At 37.7% G+C, this 21,270-nt stretch overlaps 1 protein-coding gene across 6 annotated transcripts in view; it reads left to right on the forward strand.

Moving 5' to 3' along the window:
* LOC137240738 (uncharacterized) overlaps positions 1–21,270 on the forward strand; it is a 122,659-nt gene that overhangs the window by 70,663 nt on the left and 30,726 nt on the right. For all 6 annotated transcript variants that reach the window (XM_067767373.1, XM_067767374.1, XM_067767372.1 and 3 more), the window contains exon 2: positions 11,750–11,984. In XM_067767373.1, coding sequence (XP_067623474.1) covers positions 11,750–11,984 — 235 coding nt within the window. The remainder of the gene's footprint in view (positions 1–11,749; positions 11,985–21,270) is intronic.

Below are 21,270 nucleotides of genomic sequence, written 5' to 3' on the forward strand. Positions count from 1 at the left end.
AAAGTCGAAGTTAAAGTTAAAGTTAAAGTTAAGGTTAAAGTTAAAGTTAAAGTGAATGTTAAAGTTAAAGCGAAAGTTAAAGTTAAAGTTAAAAATAAAGTTAAAGTTAAAGTGGAAGCTAAAGTTAAAGTTAAAGTGAATGTTAAAGTTAAAGCGAAAGTTAAAGTTAAAAATAAAGTTAAAGTTAAAGTGGAAGTTAAAGTTAAAGTTAAAGTTAAAGTTAAGGTTAAAGTTAAAATTAAAGTTAAAGTCAAAGTTAAAGTTAAAGTTAAGGTTAAAGTTAAAGTTGAAGTTAAAGTTAAAGTTAAGGTTAAAGTTAAAGTTAAAGTTAAAGTTAAGGTTAAAGTTAAAGTTAAAGTTAAGGTTAAAGTTAAAGTTAAATTTAAAGTTAAAGTCAAAGTTAAAGTTAAAGTTAAAGTGAATGTTAAAGTTAAAGTTAAAAATAAAGTTAAAGTTAAAGTGAAAGTTAAATATGAACATCTCATTTATTCAATAAAAGTAAAAAATTTGTTTTCTTATCGGTCACCACGCTTAAAAAGGTTAACTTGAATTAATATCAAAGACAAAACTTGAATTAATATCAAAGAAAACAAAATGTTGCATAAATATTATAATTGCATAAGTTGATAATATGCAATAGCTTTACCGCGGCAGTCCCCGAGTGCCACACGTCCTTTTTTTCTTATTATTGTATTGTCATCGGGTTCTGAACTATATTCCAAGTTTCAAGGTTGTAGCTTATCGGGAAGTTACTTAAATTTCAATTACAAAATTCGTTCACAACGGCCGTGCATGCGGCCATGCGGCCGTGTGGCCCTGCCTGTGAAGTCAGGCTAAATAAAACCGTTTAAAAAATAAGCTTTAATTCAACAAAATGGATCAACTAATACAAAAGTTACAAGCATTCAAATAAATATGTGACCCGGCCTATGAAAAGGTGGCTTATGACTCAAAAAAGAAATTGCGAGAAACAGCTGTTAAAGATAAACAACCCTTCAAAAAACGCGAGTTCTCTATAAATAATGTATGGAATACTCCTTTGGGAGTATAGGACTGCTCCAAATCTAATCTGTATTCATACAAAAAATGTGCTCCAATTAACATTGCGATGTCCTAGGAGAGGAGTAGGTGATCCCACTCTCGCTTTGTTTGTGAGTATTCCATAGAGTACATACGTGAGAGTACTTTCCAAAGTACTTTCACTGTAGTACTCCATGGAGCACCCACAGAGGATCATATGCCAAAGTACTAAAGAGGAATTGTGTCGGAAAGTATTATCGAAGTGAATTTAATTTAAAATGAAAGTAAATGAAGAGGGGCAATACAACTTTTATATTTTAAACTACGAATATTCTTATGTTATTTAGCATTTGCGTGAATAAAGAAACTAATATTTCTCTATACATACTATAGTATGTATACATAAAACCAGCGCGCTGTTGCATTTTATCAGAGTTGCCAAAGTAAAATTGTATTATTAGTTATTTGCATGCAATATTTTACTTTTGGCAACTCTGTTCGATCTTCATCGTGTCGTGATCACTGTCGTTAAAAAACGAGCAATGATCGGCTGATGGTGGTCCGCAAACGCATTGCAAAGGAGTATTGTTAGAGTACTCCAACATGAAGAAAATGGAACACGTAATCCAACAATTTTTGCAGGGAATGCATTTCTTCAGCACTTCGTTTTGTAACGTCGTCGCGTCAAGTTCGTTTTTCCCCACAACTCAACCGCGTGCTATAAAAGGACGCTATTCATATTGTTGATAATAAAATGGCGGATAGTGCGGGAATCGAAGTGACAAAAGGATAAATTAAAATCATTTATCGTACTTCGAGTAAACCATCAAATCAGAAAGAAATTAAAAGCATTTATCGTATTTGAAAAACCAAGCTACACATCTGCAAGATTTCATAAAATAAGAATTAGTTATAGCGTTATAGCTTCTAAGTAAGCCGGGCCAAGGTAGTCCTTCATTCAAATAAATGAATGGAAGGAACATAAAACTACAAACAAACAGCATTTCTTCAGTTTCCTAGTAGCAGTAATTTTTTTGTGTGTCATAAGACACCTTTTCATAGGCCGGGTCACATATAGTAAAATTTAAGTACCTTACAAATAATACCATATGTACATATGATTCTGTCTTAACTCTATGATCTTATTTTATAATTGAAAAAGTTATGTGTCTTGTTTTGAAGCTTATTTAGATTAGGATCGGTTTCTCTTATGAGAAACCAACATTGATGCGGATTATTACCTTCTCTTGTAGATTTACCTTTTCCGGCTAATACCTGTAGCGGGTTGTCAGTACGGCAAGAAATGCTTCTGCTGCTCTGATGCGGTGGTTTCCAAATCGAAATCAACACTCGAGAATACTTTAATTCTTAACAACAAATAACTTTATTAATTCAAATTAATGTACTCAAAAATATTGGCAAGTATTAGCAAAAGCAATTATTCGATAGCGAGCGGTATATATAAGAAAAATGGACTGTATGCCAGAATGTAAGAAAGAATTGTGAACAAAAGGAATAGAGATAATGCAAATGTCAATAAATACAGGATTGGCATGATTGTGCATTAACCCTTGTAGTAATAAATAAATACATATGTCTCATGGTTGAAAATTCGAACTCAACATACCGCCGCCCTTGAACTATATAGTTACGTATGATACGTTCAACTTTAAATTACATTTGATTTTACATTTCTTATGTTTACAAAATAGAAAAATAAACTTAATAGAATTTAATCATTATATAAAAAAAGGTTTAACAGAATTAGATTATTATGTTCAGATTCGACTGTTAACAAAAGAATGTTTAAAATATAAAAAATGTGAGCAATTTTAACATGGTTAAAAAATGTGTCTTCATGATTCTTCGTTCTCGCAAAATAAGTCACCTTTCGTAGGTAGAAGGCATATTTTCGTAATCGGCCGTTTGAATTCGCCATTAGGAGTCTTTACCGTGACGAACCTTGTGCGACCGTCAGCTCCCGGATGACATCGAACTACCCTCGCTAGTGTCCACTTTGTGGGAGGGGTAGCTTCGTCGAATACAGCCACAACGTCTCCACCTTCAAAGTTACGCGTCGGTCTAAACCACTTGGTGCGGCGTTGTAAACTCACGAGATACTCGTCTCTCCAACGACGCCAGAAATGCTGTCTTATGGATGATATCAACTGCCACCTTTGCCGGAGATTTCCCCGGAACCCTTGACCCTCAGGTTCCGGGATAGACTTAAGCGGTTCGCCGATAATAAAGTGCCCCGGTGTTAGAGCTTCGAGGTCGAGTGCATTCGTAGAAACCTCGCACAATGGACGGGAGTTTACGCAAGCTTCCACTTCCGTTAATAGCGTGCTGAATTCCTCGTAAGACAAGAGGGTTTCACCTAAAACGCGTTTCAGATGGTATTTGATCCGTTTTATACCGGTTTCCCAGTATCCGCCCATGTGAGGCGCGGTCGGTGGATTGAAGCGTCATTCTATGTGCGAATCAGCGAAGAAATTCTGCAGCGTATCGTCTTCCATACATTTTTCGTACATGACACGAAGCTCCTTCTCGGCTCCGACGAAATTCGTGCCATTATCGGAAAACATGGTCTTGCAGTATCCTCTACGATTAATAAAACGCTTGAACGCGTTGAGGAATGCAGGGGTCGACAGATCTCCTACGAACTCCAGATGCATCGCACCCGTGCACATACAAATAAAAGAACAAATATATCCCTTAATGGATTTCGCTCCTCTTCCATGGGTAAACTTATACGAATAGGGACCGGCGAAGTCGACCGCAGTGCGTGTGAAGCAGCGAGAGTATGTCGTACGAAACGCTAGAAGGTCACCCATGGACTGTTTGGAGGCGTTGCGATTGATGCAAGTGCACTTAACACACTTATGATAAATGCTACGGATTAAACTGCGGACGCCAATTATCCAGTAGCGACGTTGCAATACGACCTGCATTATGCGCGGCCCAGCATGTAATGTAAAACGGTGAATATCAGAAATTATTAATCGAGATAGCGGGGAATTTTTAGCCAAAATTATTAGATGCCTGACATCATTCGTGACCTCTGCGGATTTTAGTCGTCCACCTACCCGAAGGATACCGTTCGGGTCGAGAAAGGGCTGCAAGCGCAACAAGCTACTGCGTACCAGGATCGGCCGATTTGCGGTGCAACAGGAGATCTCGTTAGCAAAGTAAAGGGTTTGGGAATAATTTATTAAGCAGCGTTCAGCTTCCATTAACTCCAGACCGCTTAAAGACCCAGCTCGTTTTTCATCGAGGCGTTTGACAGCAGCACGAAAGTTTGATATAAACCTTAATATGTAAGCGATGACACGACGCAACTTGGAAAACGACGAATATTTCCTAATGACTGGCCAGTGGTCATCCGAGTTGATCACGTGGGCTACGACCTTGTTGCGGACGCCTAGATCGGTTGTGTGCGGCTTCAAGGAACCTTCCTTCCAGAACTGGTTTGTACCCTTCAAAAAATCAGGACCGTTCCACCACAGCTGTTGTCCAAGCAAATCAAAAGGCGATATACCCCTTGAAGCACAATCAGCAGGATTCAATGCTGTACGCACATGATTCCAACACTCGGGAGGCATGATTTCTTGAACGTCGGCAACTCGGTTTGCTATGAAGGTCATCCATCTGCTAGGGTGTGCTTGCAGCCAAGCTAGCGTGATCGTCGAATCCGTCCAAGCGTACAGCGGGTAACGGAGATCACACCAACTGTTCAATACGCTACGAACTAACTTTGAAGCTAAATGCGCCGCACAAAGTTCTAGACGCGGCAGTGTGGTCGTTTTGAGCGGTGACACCTTAGTTTTCGACGAAATGACAGAAACTGTGGCCGTGCCGTCGTATTGCAAGGTGCGAGCGTAGATAACAGCAGCATATGCGCGTTCCGAAGCGTCAGCAAAAACATGTAGCTCGGTGAGTGCCCCGGTTGTTCCAGATCCAAGCCAGCGATTCACCCTCAATTCTCTCAGTTTCTGCAGCTGAAACCGGTGATCGAGCCACGCCCTGGCGATCGAGTCTGGGATCAGGTCGTCCCATCCAACTGCAGAGCGCCAAACGTCTTGGAACCACATCTTCGATTTGATTGTTACCGGAGCGAGTAAGCCCAAAGGGTCGAACAATGTGCTGGCATCGGCCAAGAACGATCTTTTAGTTAAACGTGTAGGTTCCTCCTTCAGGTTGACTGCAAAGGTGAAATGATCTTGCTCGGTATCCCACATTAAACCAAGCGCATGTACGTCCTTATCATCCACTACGTAGTGTGATATACTTCCTGATGACTCGGAGATACTTTCGTTCAGCTCTTTGCAATTCGTTGCCCACTTTCGCAGTTCGAAACCACCTTCCTCCAAATATCCGACACGTTCCGTTGTAATGATTGCAAATGAGTTTTACAGGATGCACCAGTGAGCAAATCGTCCATATAAAAATCATTAAGAATCGCTGAAACGGATCTTTCGCAGCTGTTCGACGAATCATTAGCGGTTTGTTGTAGGGCTTTTATAGCTAAATGAGACGCGGCCGAGACACCATAGGTTACTCGTAGCATGCGGTAGTCTTGAATAGGCAAAGATGGGTCAGAACGCCAAACGACGCGTTGCAAATCCACGTGCTTCGACGATACGCATACCTGACGATACATCTTAGCAACATCCGCTGTTACAGCATATCGATGAGTTCGAAAGCGTAATAGTATGGAATACAGATCCTGTTGCAGTTGCGGTCCAACAAACAGCCCGTCGTTTAGCGAATTTCCGGACGAAGTTTTGGCGGAAGCGTTGAAAACGACTCTTAGCTTCGTCGTGATGCTGGACTCCTTCAACACTGCATGATGCGGCATGTAATAGACAGCATTATTCGTTGCTCCCGTTACGGCTTTCATATGGCCCATTTCCATAAGCTCTTGCATGAACTCGTTGTAATGTGCCTGCAACTTGGTGTCACGAGTCATCCTCCGTTCTATATGCAGCAGACTGCGAACTGCGAAGTCGCGAGAGTCACCCAATGGCACGTCAACTTTCAGCGGTAACTCCACTAGAAAGCGACCATCAGGCAACCGGCAGTGCGTAGATGCGAAGTGATCTTCACAGGAGCGCTCTTCGAACGTCAAATGCTGTTTACGTGGAGACTCTTCAAGTTCCCACAGCCTAGTCAGAGCTCGATCGATTTGCACATCACAGTGCAGCGTTTGTACTTGTTGGGTTGATGACGGCGAAGTATCAACATTTCCGCACAAAGTCCAACCGAATACTGTTTTTTGCGCTATCGGTGTGCCGGGTGGACCTTTGCGAAGTTCGGTACAGATGAGACGGCCCATGACATCCATTCCAACCAAAATGTCGATGCGCCCGAGTTTCATGAAGTCCGGGTCTGCCAGAACAAACCCCCGAATATGTGGCCATTCAGGGATGTCCAGCTTTTGCGATGGCAAGTCGCTTGTAATTTTTTGTAAAATCAAGCCATTTATTGAGTAGCAGTCATCCGAAAAACTCGATGAGAGTAAAAGTGATGTCTCACCCTTACAGCGACCTCCTTGGGATGAACCGATCCCAGTGACCACTACGGAAGCCGATGTTCGGGGTAGTCCTAAACGCTGCACACACGCCTCGGTTACGAACGTCGCATGTGAACCCGAATCAAATAACAGACGAGCTGTCTGCCATCTATTGGAACTATCGCGAACCTTCACGGCAGCGGTTGAAAGTAAAACGGCATGTTACCTTATGGCTAGCGGGTCAGCCTTAGAGCTCAGGCATGACGAAACAGATGTAGAAGCGGAAGTTAATGGTGGTTTAACGATAGTGGATGCGGTACTAGTCGAGAAAGTTGCAGTTGCCTCAGCGATGAAATGAGCTGTTGTAGTGCTAGCGGTTGATACTCCCATACCATGTAGCAGTGTGTGATGCCGTTGGTGGCATACACGGCATGCGGAGGTACTGTTACAGTGGTCTTTGAAATGTCCAGGACTCAAACAGTTAAGACATGCTTTGAATTCTTTAAGGAATTTCGATTTGGCGATGGCATCTAGATTGCGGAACTTCTCACAAGCATAAATCCTGTGACTTGCATTGCAGTATAGACATCGCGTATTGGCTCGTTCCGAGATCGCGTGCAAAACTTTTGTTAACTTTCCAGCTGATTTTGACGGGGTTACCTTCCCTACTGTGGTCTGGGTATCAGGCGTAGTTAGCATCGCTAACGAGCGGCATCGTATTTCTAAAAAGGTAGTCAGCTGATCAAGGGTTGGTGGCTCATCGCTTACCAGCGACAACTCCCACTGCTTCCGGGTCTCGAACGCTAGTTTGTTAACGATCTCGTGAACTAGCCAATCGTCTCAAAAATCGACCGGCCTACCTAACGCTTTGAGCTCTCGAATGTGCTGATGAAATGCATTAAGAACGCTTTTGATGGCATCAGCAGAATCATTAGTGACCTTTTTAATGTCACCTAAGGCTTCAACGATGACGCGCATAACATTGTAACGCGCCTTGAGCAGGTTCCACGCCTCAGTATAGTTTGCGTCGCTTATCTTAAATCCACTTATTATGATAAGGGCGTCTCCTTTTAAACAACTACGCAGATAGTACAACTTTTGCCCGCCCGACAAGGTAGTATTGTTTTCGACTAGCGAACAAAAAGCATCGTAAAACGCGATCCATTCAGTTGAATCGCCGGCGAATGTTGGAAGATCCATTTTGGGCAGTCAAATGGATGCAGACACAGTTGCTGACGACGAAATTGGTTGCGACACAGATTCAGCTCTACATTTCTGCACGCGCTTAAAATTTGCCAACGCCGTGCAATACCAGGTTTCGGCATGTATGCGAGCATTTTCCTCCACCTCAATATTGTCGGCTCCACACGAAACCTCTACTGCATCTTGCGCGGTGTTGAAACGAGCCCATTGCTCACTCAACAATGTCAGATAGCTTTCAACATTATCGACATCCAAAATAAAATCGTCGTCCTTACTTTTCGTCATGTACCGCTTAATGGCGTTGAGGGCAGAGTCACGCGTTTTGAGGAAAGTAGACATTGTACTTCGCAGCAAAAAAAAATTATAAAAATGGAAGGGTCTAATGTACGTATGTAATTTATGTACTATGTATATATTTCTCGGCGGTTTGTTTGCTGCTGCTTGCGGAGGGCAACTCAAAGGCGATACGATTTACAGGATAAAAAGATGAAAAAAACGTAGATCGAAATCTGTAGTAGCGGTTAAATGAATGTCACGGCGGATTTCCAATGTCAGATTGTGACACCTACTTAAATTTCCGATGCGACGATTTGTATGTGGTTTGCAAATATATTTAAATGCGAATATTTTTCTTTATATATACTTGCACAGCTTAGCAGATTCGGCTCGTAAGGATCAAAAAATGATGCGGATTATTACCTTCTCTTGTAGATTTACCTTTTGCGGCTAATACCTGTAGCGGGTTGTCAGTACGGCAAGAAATGCTTCTGCTGCTCTGATGCGGTGGTTTCCAAATCGAAATCAACACTCGGGAATACTTTAATTCTTAACAACAAATAACTTTATTAATTCAAATTAATGTACTCAAAAATATTGGCAAGTATTAGCAAAAGCAATTATTCGATAGCGAGCGGTATATATAAGAAAAATAGACTGTATGCCAGAATGGCGGCCACCGTGGTGTGATGGTAGCGTGCTCCGCCTATCACTCCGTATGCCCTGGGTTCAACTCCCGGGCAAAGCAACATCAAAATTTTAGAAATAAGATTTTTCAATTAGAAGAAAATTTTTCTAAGCGGGGTCGCCCCTCGGCAGTGTCTGGCAAGCGCTCCGATTGTATTTCTGCCATGAAAAGCTCTCAGTGAAAACTCATCTGCCTTGCAGATGCCGTTCGGAGTCGGCACAAAACATGTAGGTCCCGTCCGGCCAATTTGTAGGGAAAAATCAAGAGGAGCACGACGCAAATTGGAAGAGAAGCTCGGCCTTAGATCTCTTCGGAGGTTATCGCGCCTTACATTTATTTTTATTTTTTATGCCAGAATGTAAGAAAGAATTGTGAACAAAAGGAATAGAGATAATGCAAATGTCAATAAATACAGGATTGGCATGATTGTGCATTAACCCTTGTAGTAATAAATAAATACATATGTCTCATGGTTGAAAAATCGAACTCAATTTCAAAAATTTTAGTATTTTCCGATTTAATGTTATAATTCAATTTATAAAGTAAAGTTCTATTAATGCAAAGCTTTTTTTCGCTAAGATATAGCTTATTATTTTCGTCTACGACCCTTTTAAAAATCGTTTATATAAAAGTGGGCGTGGTCTGCAACCGGTATCGTCCATTTTTCTAAAAATATTTCCTGCTATAGGGAAAATTTGTGTACCTAATTTTATTACGATCGGTTAATTTTTTTCGAGTTATGGCTCCAGAAACATAGAAAATTGCTTAGTCATAAAAGGGGCGGTGCCACGCCTATTTTTTTAAATTTGAAGTTTTTCCTATTTAATGTTATAAATACACTTGGGAAATGAAATACCATTGATACAAAGCTCTTTTTGCAAAGATATAGCTTATTTTATTCGTCCACGACCCTTTTAAAAATCTTTTATATAAAAGTGGGCGTGGTCCTCAGCCGATTTCGTTAATTTTTCTTCAAAGTATTCCTTATAGTAAAGGCAACCTCCCTGCCGAATTTTGTTACGATAGGTTTAACGATTATTGATTCATGATTAATAATATTTGTAAAATTGATTTTACCACAAGTGGGCGGTGCCACGCCCATTTCAAAAAATTTTTTCAAATTTTTATTAAGAGTCAATATCAGTCCACACGTCAAATGTCAACATTGTAGGTGTATTATTTACTAAATAATCAGGTTTTTTGTGTTTTCCAAAATATTATATATATTAAAAATTGGGCGTGGTTATCATCCGATTTCGCTCATTTTCAATAGCAATCTATTCTGGGTCCAGATAAACTTGTGTACCAAATTTGGTGAAGATATCTCAATATTTAACCAAATTATCGTGTTAACGGACAGACGGGCGGATAGACGGACGAACGGACGGACATGGCTCAATCAAATTTTTTTTTTGATACTGATGATTTTGATATACGGAAGTCTATATCTATCTCGATTTCTTTATACCTGTACAACCAACCGTTACCCAATCAAAGTTAATATACTCTCTGTGCAAAGCACTCTGAGTATAAAAATAAATTAATATTGGTTACTTTTTTAAAAATGTTCACTTTTTTCGAATTGGTTATTTTTCTTTTAATTGTTACTTTTTCCAAATTGGTTAGTTATTAAAAATGGCAACTTTTTTGAAAATATGTTACATTTTGAAAAATTTCTACCTTTTGAAAAGGGTTACTTCTTTTAATATTGCTACTTTTTTCAAACTGGTAACTTTTCTAAAATGGTATTTTTTTTTCAATTTATTACTTTTGGAAAATGGTAACTTTCTTGAACATAGTTACTTGTTTGAAAATGGTTACCTTTGTTCAAAAAATTGTTGCTTGCTTGAAAGTGGTTGGTTTTTTTAATATGGCTACACTTTTTATTTATTTTTGTTATTTATTTTTTTTTTTTTGTTTTCTTGAAAATGATTACTCTTTTGATATTTATAAATTTTTTTAATATATTAAAGTTTTTGAAAATAATTGCTGCTTTTTCGAAAATGGTTACTTTTTTGAAAATGGTCACTTATTTGTTAATGGTCACTATTTTAAAACCTTTTACTGTCTTAGAATTGGTAAGTTTTTTGAAACCTTGTTCCTTTCGAGGACTGGTAACATTAACGAAGATGGATTTTGCTACATCAATATTGAGCAGTGGATGGCTTCAAATTTATCTGTATAAATTTAATTGTTTCACATAAAAAAGTGTGGTTTGGTTTAACTGTACTTTTGCTGTTCAAGAAAAAAATAATAATAAAAGTAAATCTCTGAAATATGTTACAGGAACTCCTAAAACCTCAAATTTTTATTTGAAACAATTTTTGATCAGGACTTTTCGACTCAAAATCAAAATTAGATATTAAAATTGATCGATAGTTTTAAATTAAGAAACCTAAACTAAACATTTGTAACTCGTGCAATTTTATTCTCGCAAAATGCAACTTTAAGGGGCCTACAAACCCGTTGAGTTATCAGAATTTTCTTCCTGACAGCGTTGTCAATTTTTTTCATATAAAAACGTTGAATTGAGAAATGTGCGGTGAAGAAAATTCTCAAAATCTTAGGAACCACTAAAAATTTGTATTTTATTGGAACAAATTTAATGGGTTAGAAAGCTGTATCTTCAGTTTTTTTATTGTAAATAACTCAACAAACTTTCAAATTTTTGGAACTTTTTTAGGAAACATTAAAATTTTGGTTTTAAGCATTTCTAAGAGAACACTATTGAAATTAAAAGAAAATTTCATTAATAGTTCAAACATGTCAATTCTAAATCTATATCTATAAAATTCATCTTTATCTATAAAATAGTTTTATATTGATTCTAGGCGTTCCTGGAAGTAATATAGGCATTTTTTTGTTATGGAACTTGAAACAAATTTTTTTCGCGGAGCCGCGGGTTTAGTCTGGTGGGTTATATTTACGAAGCACGCTGTATATATAAACGCATTTATTATTGTAAACAAATGCATATCAATTCTACTTTAAATCCGTTCAATGTGCTTATATTTCTTGTCTATTCTTTATTTATCTCATTTATGCTGCAGTGCGTCTATTACGTAGTATTTTGCCGTTAGTTTTATTCATATCAAAGACACCGCAACGCATCACCGCTTCTTCCTCCAGTAATCTTGTGAAACGTTCGTATTTAGCAAGCAATAGCCATTGTGCAGCAACAACCAAAAACAACAATAACGACAACTGTAACATCAACAAAATGCCAGAGAAACGGATAGCACCAGTGATTTCCTCTTTAGAGGACTTTGAATTGAAATTACCAGAGTAAGTAGAATCTACAAACGAAAATATGTATGTAATTAGCGAGACTGGCTCAAATTGCTTTATTTAAGCGCGCCAAAAATTCAACACCATTAGGTTAAACAGAATATAGAATTATATCTACCTAAAAATGGCGAATAAAATGAATTACAACAAAGGCAACACTTAAAGACCAATTGCAAGGCGAACAGCGGGGCATTCATATGGCTGAGTGGTTAAAGGCATGCATCTACCTTGACACTGGTATGAATGTTGGAGTTTCGAGTTCAATACTCAGCTCCCGAGAAGCTTGCAGATGAAGAAGTGAAATTCAGAAACATGTCCTAGTAACAATCGCCGTTTGTGAACTTTGCAATTTCTCTCTAATTATCAAAACGAAAATATAAATCATATGATGTATTTTTGTACCTTTATATTAAGTCGCTTCATGTTTGTCCCCTCATTTCCATACGAATTTTTGACCCACAGAAAAGTCTTTTTCGGTAACTTCCCGTTGAGCTAGACACTTGATACTTAGAACAGAGTTCAGATCTGCGAGACATTACAATGCAAGTGAAAAAAATCCGCTAGGTGGCGCACGGATCGAGATATACAGAAAATTAATTTTAAAATGGAAATTTTGCGATCGACTTTTAACTAACTTCTTGGCGATCCAGAGACTTGAAACTTAGCACATAGTTTTCGAGTCGACGGCACTACAATTCGTAGAAAACAAAATGCCGCCAGGTGGCAGATGAATCGAGATAAACGAAAATACCTGAAAATTCCTAAAAAAATGCAGGGAATCTTGCAATCGATGTTTGAGTAACTTCCCGGTGAGCCCGGAGAGCGGTAAGTCGGAACCCGGTGACAATACAATATTTTGTTTAAAAAAAATCCGCTAGGTGGCGCATGGGTCGAGATATTAGGAAAATTAATTTTAATTTGGGAATTTTTCAATCCATTTTTAACTAGCTTCCCGGTTACCTAGAGACTTGTAACTTAGCACATAGCCTGAGACCCGGTGACAATGCAATTTAGAGAAAACAAAATTCCGCTAGGTACTGCGCTAAGTGATATAACTACAAATCCTTGAAAAACGAGGGGAATATTGCAATCGATTTTTGAGTAACTTCCCGGTGAGCTGGAGATATAAAACTTCAGCCGTAAGTCGGAACCCGGTGACAATGCAATATTTTGTCAAAAAAAATTCTGCTAGGTGGCGCATGGATCGAGATATTAGGAAAATTAATTTTAATTTGCGAATTTTTTAATCCATTTTAACTAACTTCCCTGTTATCTAGAGACTTGTAACATAGCACATAGTTCGAGACCCGGTAACAATACAATTTATAAAAATCTAGGTGGCGTGCTAATTGAGATAACTACAAATCCCTGAAAAACGAGGGGAATCTTGCGATAGATTTTTGAGTACTTGCCAGTGAGCTAGAGACTTAAAACTTGGGCCGTGGGTCAGAACCCGATGACAAAGCAATATTTTATCAAAAAAAAATCCGCTAGGTGGCGCATGGATCGTGATATTATGAAAATTTGTTTTAATTTGGGAATCTTTTAATCCATTTTTAACCAACTTCCCGGTTACCCAGAGACTTGTAACTCAGCACATAGTTCGAGGCCTGGTGACAATACAATTTAAAGAAAACAAAAATTCCGCTAGGTGGCGCTTAGTGAGATACCTAAAATCCTTGAAAAACGATTAATTTGGGAATTTTTCAATCCATTTTTAACTAACTGCGCGGTTACCTAGAGACTTGTAACTTTGCACATAGCTTGACACCCGGTGACAATACAATTTACAGAAAACAAAATTCCGCTAGGTGGCGCGCTAAGTGATATAACTACAAATCCTTGAAAAACGAGGGGAATATTGCAATCGATTTTTGAGTAACTTCCCGGTTACCTAGGGACTTGAAACTTGGCACTTAGTTAGAGGCCCGGTGACAGTACAACTTATAGAAAACAAAGTTCCGCTAGGTGGCGCGCTAGTCAAGATAACTGCAAATCCTTTAGTAACGTGGGGAATCTTGCGATCGATTTTCGAGTAACTTCCCGATGAGCTAGGGACATGAAACTGGGGCCGTAAGTCAGAACCCGGTGACAATGCAATATTTTATCCAAAAAAATCTGCTAGGTGGCGCATGGGTCGAGATATTGAGAAAACTAATTTTAAATTGGGAATCTTGCAATCGATTTTTAATTAACTTCCTGGATATCTAGAGACTTGGAATCTGAAAAAAATTTAAGCCACCTAACGCACAAGTCGAGCTATTTAGAAGATTAGGCCATACCTTCATGGCTAGCCTCCTGAGTGTTGCAGGCGTTGTAGAATTCCACCTCGTTGAAGGCCCAACATAATGCACGTCCTAGCATACTTTTAGGCGTACGCGACGTTCACCACGATTCTTTTCAGACTTCCAGGCGTATGCGAATTTCACCACCATTTTTAGCTGTGCAAATTAAGTAGCTGACAAACGAGGTGGAATTCTATTGTTTTCGCCAGTGTTGTTAGCGAAAATTGCACTAATTCTCTTAAATCTTGCTATTTTGAACAAATAAATAAAGATAATAATTTTCTATAAGGAATTACTTAAATTACTAATCAAAGCTGCAATTGCCTTTTTGTATGCAGTATTAAAAAATTGAAAATAAAAAGATGATAAAAATGTTTTAAGGTCTACCTTTATATAAATGGACCAAAAAATAGAAGGAAATTTTTCCTTTAATACAGACATAGTCTTGTTGAATTTTGACTAAAAAACTTTAACAATAGCTCTTGAAAAAGAATTTTGGTATTTAAAACAAGTAAGGAAGGCTAAGTTCGGGTGTAACCGAACATTACGCACTCAGTTGCGAGTTATGGAGACAAAATAAGGGAAAATCACCATGTAGGAAAATGAACCTAGGGTAACCCTGGAATATGTTGTTTGTACGATATGGGTATCAAATGAAAGGTGTTAATGAATATTTTAAAAGGGCGTGGGCCTTAGTTCTATGGGTGGACGCCTTTTCGAAATATCGATATAAAGGTGGACCAGGGGTGACTCTAGAATTTGTTTGTACGATATGGGTACCAAATGAAAGGTGTTAATGAGTATTTTAAAAGGGAGTGGGCCTTAGTTCTATAGGTGGACGCCTTTTCGGAATATCGTTATAAAGGTGGACCAGGGTTTTTTTTTTTAGGGGTGACTCTAGAATTTGTTTGTACGATATGGGTATCAAATGAAAGGTGTTAAGGAGTATTTTAAAAGGGAGTGGGCCTTATCTCTATGCGTGGACGCCTTTTCGACATATTGCCATAAAGGTGGACCAGGGATGACTCTAAAATGCGTTTATACAATATGGGTATCAAACGAAAGGTGTTAATGAGTATTTTAAAAGGGAGTGGGCCTTAGTTCTATGGATGGACGCTTTTTCGAAATATCGATATAAAGGTGCACCAGGGGTGACTCTAGAATTTGTTTGTACGATATGGGTATCAAATGAAAGGTGTTAATGAGTATTTTAAAAGGGAGTAGGCCTTAGTTCTATAGGTGGACGCCTTTTCGGGATATCGTTATAAAGGTGGACCAGGGTTGACTCTAGAATGCGTTTGTACATTATGAGTATCAAACGAAAGGTGATAATGATTATTTTAAAAGGGAGTGGGCCTTATTTCTATACGTGGACGCCTTTTCGAGATATTGCCATAAAGGTGGACCAGGGATGACTCTAAAATGCGTTTATACAATATGGGTATCAAACGAAAGGTGTTAATGAGTATTTTAAAGAGGAGTGGACCTTAGTTCTATGGGTGGACGCTTTTTCGAAATATCGATATAAAGGTGGACCAGGGGTGACTCTAGAATTTGTTTGTACGATATGGGTATCAAATGAAAGGTGTTAATGAGTATTTTAAAAGGGAGTGGGCCTTAGTTCTATAGGTGGACGCCTTTTCGGGATATCGTTATAAAGGTGGATCAGGGTTGACTCTAGAATGCGTTTGTACATTATGAGTATCAAACAAAAGGTGATAATGAGTATTTTAAAAGGCAGTGGGCCTTAGTTCTATAGCTGGACGCCTTTTCGATATATCGCCGTAAAGGTGGACCAGTGGTGACTCTATAATGTGTTTGTACAATATGGGTGTCAAATTAAAGGTATTAATAACAATTTTAAAAGGGAGTGGTTGTAGTTGTATATGTGAAAGCGTTTTCGAGATTTTGACCAAAATGTGGACCAGGGTTACCCACAACATCATCTGTCGGGTACCGCTAATTTATTTATATATGTAATACCACGAATAGTATTACTGCCATGATTCCAAGGGCTTTCGATTTCGCCCTGCAGAACTTTTTCATTTTCTTCTACTTAATAATGGTAGGTGTCACACCCATTTTACAAAGTTTTTTTCTAAAGTTATATTTTGCGTCAATAAACCAATGAAATTACCATGTTTCGTATTTGGTATAGAATTATGGCATTTTTTTCATTTTTCGTAATTTTCGAAATCAAAAAAGTGGGCGTGGTCATAGTCGGATTTCGGCCATTTTTTATACCAATACAAAGTGTGTTCAGATAATTATGTGAACTGGGTTTAGTAAAGATATATCGATTTTTGCTCAAGTTATCGTTTTAACGGCCGAGCGCAAGGACAGACGATCTACTGTGTATAAAAACTGGGCGTGGCTTCAACCGATTTCGCCCTTTTTCACAGAAAACAGTTATCGTCCTAGAATCTAAGCCTCTACCAAATTTCACAAGGAGTGGTAAATATTTGTTCGACTTATGGCATTACATGTATCCTAGACAAATCAAATGAAAAAGGGCGGAGCCACGCCCATTTTGAAATTTTCTTTTCTTTTTGTATTTTGTTGCACCATATCATTACTGGAGTTAAATGTTGACATAATTTACTTATATACTGTAAAGATATTAAAGTTTTTGTAAAAATTACACTTTAAAAAAAATTTTTTTTAAAGTGGGCGTGGTTGTCCTCAGATTTTGCTAATTTTTGTAAAGCATACATATAGTAATACAGGTAACGTTCCTGCCAAATTTCATCATAATATCTTCAACGACTGCCAAATTACAGCTTGCAAAACTTCTAAATTACCTTCTTTTAAAAGTGGGCGGTGCCACGCCCATTGTACAAAATTTTACTTATTTTCTATTCTGCGTCATAAGTTCAACCCACCCACCAAGTTTCATCGCTTTATCCGTCTTTGGTAATGAATTATCGCACTTTTTCGATTTTTACAAATTTTCGATATCGAAAAAGTGGGCGTGGTTATAGTCCGATATCGCTCATTTTAAATAGCGATCTGAGATGAGTGCCCAGGAACCTACATACCAAATTTAGTCAAGATACCTCAAAATTTACTCAAGTTATCGTGTTAACGGACGGACGGACGGACGGACATGGCTCAATCAAATTTGTTTTCGGTACTGATGATTTTGATATATGGAAGTCTATATCTATCTCGATTCCTTTATACCTGTACAACCAACCGTTATCCAATCAAAGTAAATATACTCTGTGAGCTCTGCTCAACTGAGTATAATTATAAAGGTAGAGCGCGTGTTTAAATTTTAAATAATCAATTAGTTAATCCCAAGTACATGGTTTGCCTTAAATTGAAAGATTGCGCTCCACCTGTAGATTTTTAAGTCCAAAAATTCTTTTACAAGAGCTATTGTTAAAGTTTATTAGACAACATTCCTTTGTATTAAAGGAAAAATTGCCTTCTATTTTTTGGTCCATTTATATAAAGGTAGTCCTTAACATTTTTTATACTCAGTTGAGCAGAGCTCACAGAGTATATTAAGTTTGATTGGATAACGGTTGGTTGTACATATATAAAGGAATCGAGATAGATATAGACTTCCATATATCAAAATAATCAGGATCGAAAAAAAATTTGATTGAGCCATGTCCGTCCGTCCGTCCGTCCGTCCGTCCGTCCGTTAACACGATAACTTGAGTCAATTTTGAGGTATCTTGATGAAATTTGGTATGTAGGTTCCTGAGCACTCATCTCAGATCGCTATTTAAAATGAACAATATTGGACTATAACCACGCCCACTTTTTCGATATCGAAAATTTCGAAAAACCGAAAAAGTGCGATAATTCATTACAAAAGACCGATAAAGCGACGAAACATGGTAGATGAGTTGAACTTATGACGCAAAATAGAAAATTAGTAAAATTTTGGACAATGGGCGTGGCACCGCCCTCTTTTAAAAGAAGGTAATTTAAAACTTTTGCAAGCTGTAATTTGGCAGTCGTTGAAGATATCATGATGAAATTTGGCAGGAACGTTACTCTTATTACTATATGTACGCTTAATAAAAATTAGGAAAATCGGAGAAGGACCACGCCCACTTTTAAAAAAAAATTTTTTTTAAAGTAAAATTTTAACAAAAAATTTAATATCTTTACAGTATATAAGTAAATTATGTCAAGATTCAACTCCAGTAATGATATGGTGCAACAAAATACAAAAATAAAATAAAATTTAAAAATGGGCGTGGCTCCGCCCTTTTCACTTGATTTGTCTAGGATACTTTTAACGCCATAAGTCGAACAAAAATTAACCAATCCTTTTGAAATTTGGTAGGGGCATAGATTTTATGGCGTTAACTGTTTTCTGTGAAAATGGGCGCAATCGGTTGATGTCACGCCCAGTTTTTATACACAGTCGACCGTCTGTCCTTCCGCATGGCCGTTAACACGATAACTTGAGCAAAAATCGATATATCTTTACTAAACTCAGTTCACGTAATTATCTGAACTCACTTTATCTTGGTATGAAAAATGAACGAAATCCGACTATGACCACGTCCACTTTTTCGATATCGAAAATTACGAAAAATGAAAAAAATTCCATAATTCTATACCAAATATGAAAAAAGGGATGAAATATGGTAAGGTAATTGGATTGTTTTATTGACGCGAAATATAACTTTAGAAAAAACTTTATAAAATGGTTGTGACACCTACCATATTAAGTAGAAGAAAATGAAAAAGTTCTGCAGGGCGAAATAAAAAACCCTTAAAATCTTGGCAGGTATTACATATATAAATAAATTAGCGGTATCCAACAGATGATGTTCTGGGTCACCCTGGTCCACATTTTGGTCGATATCTGGAAAACGCTTTCACATATACAACTACCACCACTCCCTTTTAAAACTCTCATTAATACCTTTCATTTGATACCCATATCGTACAAACAAATTCTAAAGTCACCCCTGGTCCACCTTTATGGCGATATCTCGAAAAGGCGAACACCTATAAAACGAAGGCCCACTCCCTTTTAAAAATACTCTTTAATGCCTTTCATTTGATACACATGTCATACAAACACATTCCAGGGTTTCCCTCGGTTCATTTTCCTACATGGTTATTTTCCCTTATGTTGTTACCACAGCTCTCAACTGAGTATGTAATGTTCGGTTACACCCGAACTTAACCTTCCTTACTTGTTTTATCATCTTTTTATTTCTTTTATATTCCTTTTTTATTTTTCCCTTTTTATACTCAGTTGAGCAGAGCTCACAGAGTATATTAACTTTGATTGGATAACGGTTGGTTGTACAGGTATAAAGGAATCGGAATAGATATAGACTTCCATATATCAAAATCATCAGGATCGAAAAAAAATTTGATTGAGCCATGTCCGTCCGTCCGTTAACACGATAACTTATGTAAATTTTGAGGTATTTTGATGAAATTTGGTATGTAGGTTCCTGAGCACTCATCTCAGATCGCTATTTAAAGTGAACAATATCGGACTATAACCACGCCCACTTTTTCGATATCGAAAATTTCGAAAAACTGAAAAAGTGAAATAATTCATTACCAAAGACGAATAAAGCGATGAAACTTGGTAGGTGAGTTGAACTTATGACGCAGAATAGAAAATTAGTAAAATTTTGGACAATGGGGGTGGCACCGCCCACTTTTAAAAGAAGGTAATTTAAAAGTTTTGCAAGCTGTAATTTGGCAGTCGTTGAAGATATCATGATGAAATTTGGCAGGAACGTTACTCCTATTACTATATGTATGCTTAATAAAAATTAGCAAAATCGACCACGCCACTTTTAAAAAAAAATTTTTTTTTAAGTCAAATTTTAACAAAAAATTTAATATCTTTACAGTATATAAGTAAATTATGTCAACATTCAACTCCAGTAATGATATGGTGCAACAAAATGCAAAAATTAAAAAAGAAAATTTCAAAATGGGCGTGGCTCCGCCCTTTTTCATTTGATTTGTCTAGGATAATTTTGATGCCATAAGTCGAACAAAAATTTACCAACCCTTGTGAAATTTGGTAGGGGCTTAGATTTTGGGACGATAACTTATTTCTGTGAAAAAGGGCGAAATCGGTTGAAGCCACGCCCAGGTTTTATACACAGTGGATCGTCTGTCCTTCCGCTCGGCCGTTAACACGATAAGTTGAGCAAAAATCGATATATCTTTACTAAACTCAGTTCACGTACTTATCTGAACTCACTTTATCTTGGTATGAAAACTGAACGAAATCCGACTATGACCACGCCCACTTTTTCGATATCGAAAATTACGAAAAATGAAAAAAATGCCATAATTCTATACCAAATACGAAAAAAGGGATGAAATATGGTAAGGTAATTGGATTGTTTTATTGACGCGAAATATAACTTTAGAAAAAACTTTATAAAATGGTTGTGACACCTACCATATTAAGTAGAAGAAAATGAAAAAGTTCTGCAGGGCGAAATAAAAAACCTTTAAAATGTTGGCAGGTATTACATATATAAATAAATTAGCGGTATCCAACAGATGATGTTCTGGGTCACCCTGGTCCACATTTTGGTCGATATCTGGAAAACGCTTTCACATATACAACTACCACCACTCCCTTTTAAAACTCTCATTAATACCTTTAATTTGATACCCATATCGTACAAACTCATTCTAGAGTCACCCCTGGTCCACCTTTATGGCGATATTTCGAAAAGGCGAACACCTATAGAACGAAGGCCCACTCCCTTTTAAAATACTCATTAACACCTTTCATTTGATACCCATATCGTACAAACAAAGTCTAGAGTCACCCCTAGTCCAGAAAGGCCCACTCCCTCTTAAAATACTCATTAACTCCTTTCGTTTGATACCCATATTGCACAAACGAATTCTAGAGTCACCCCTGGTCCACCTTTATGGCGATATCTCGAAACGGCGTCCACCTATGGAACTAAGGATTACTCCCATTTAAAATACTCATTAACACCTTTCATTTGATACCCATATCGTACAAACAA

Source organism: Eurosta solidaginis, chromosome 2 (genome assembly GCF_040869045.1).
Source record: "Eurosta solidaginis isolate ZX-2024a chromosome 2, ASM4086904v1, whole genome shotgun sequence".
Lineage (NCBI taxonomy): Eukaryota > Metazoa > Arthropoda > Insecta > Diptera > Tephritidae > Eurosta > Eurosta solidaginis.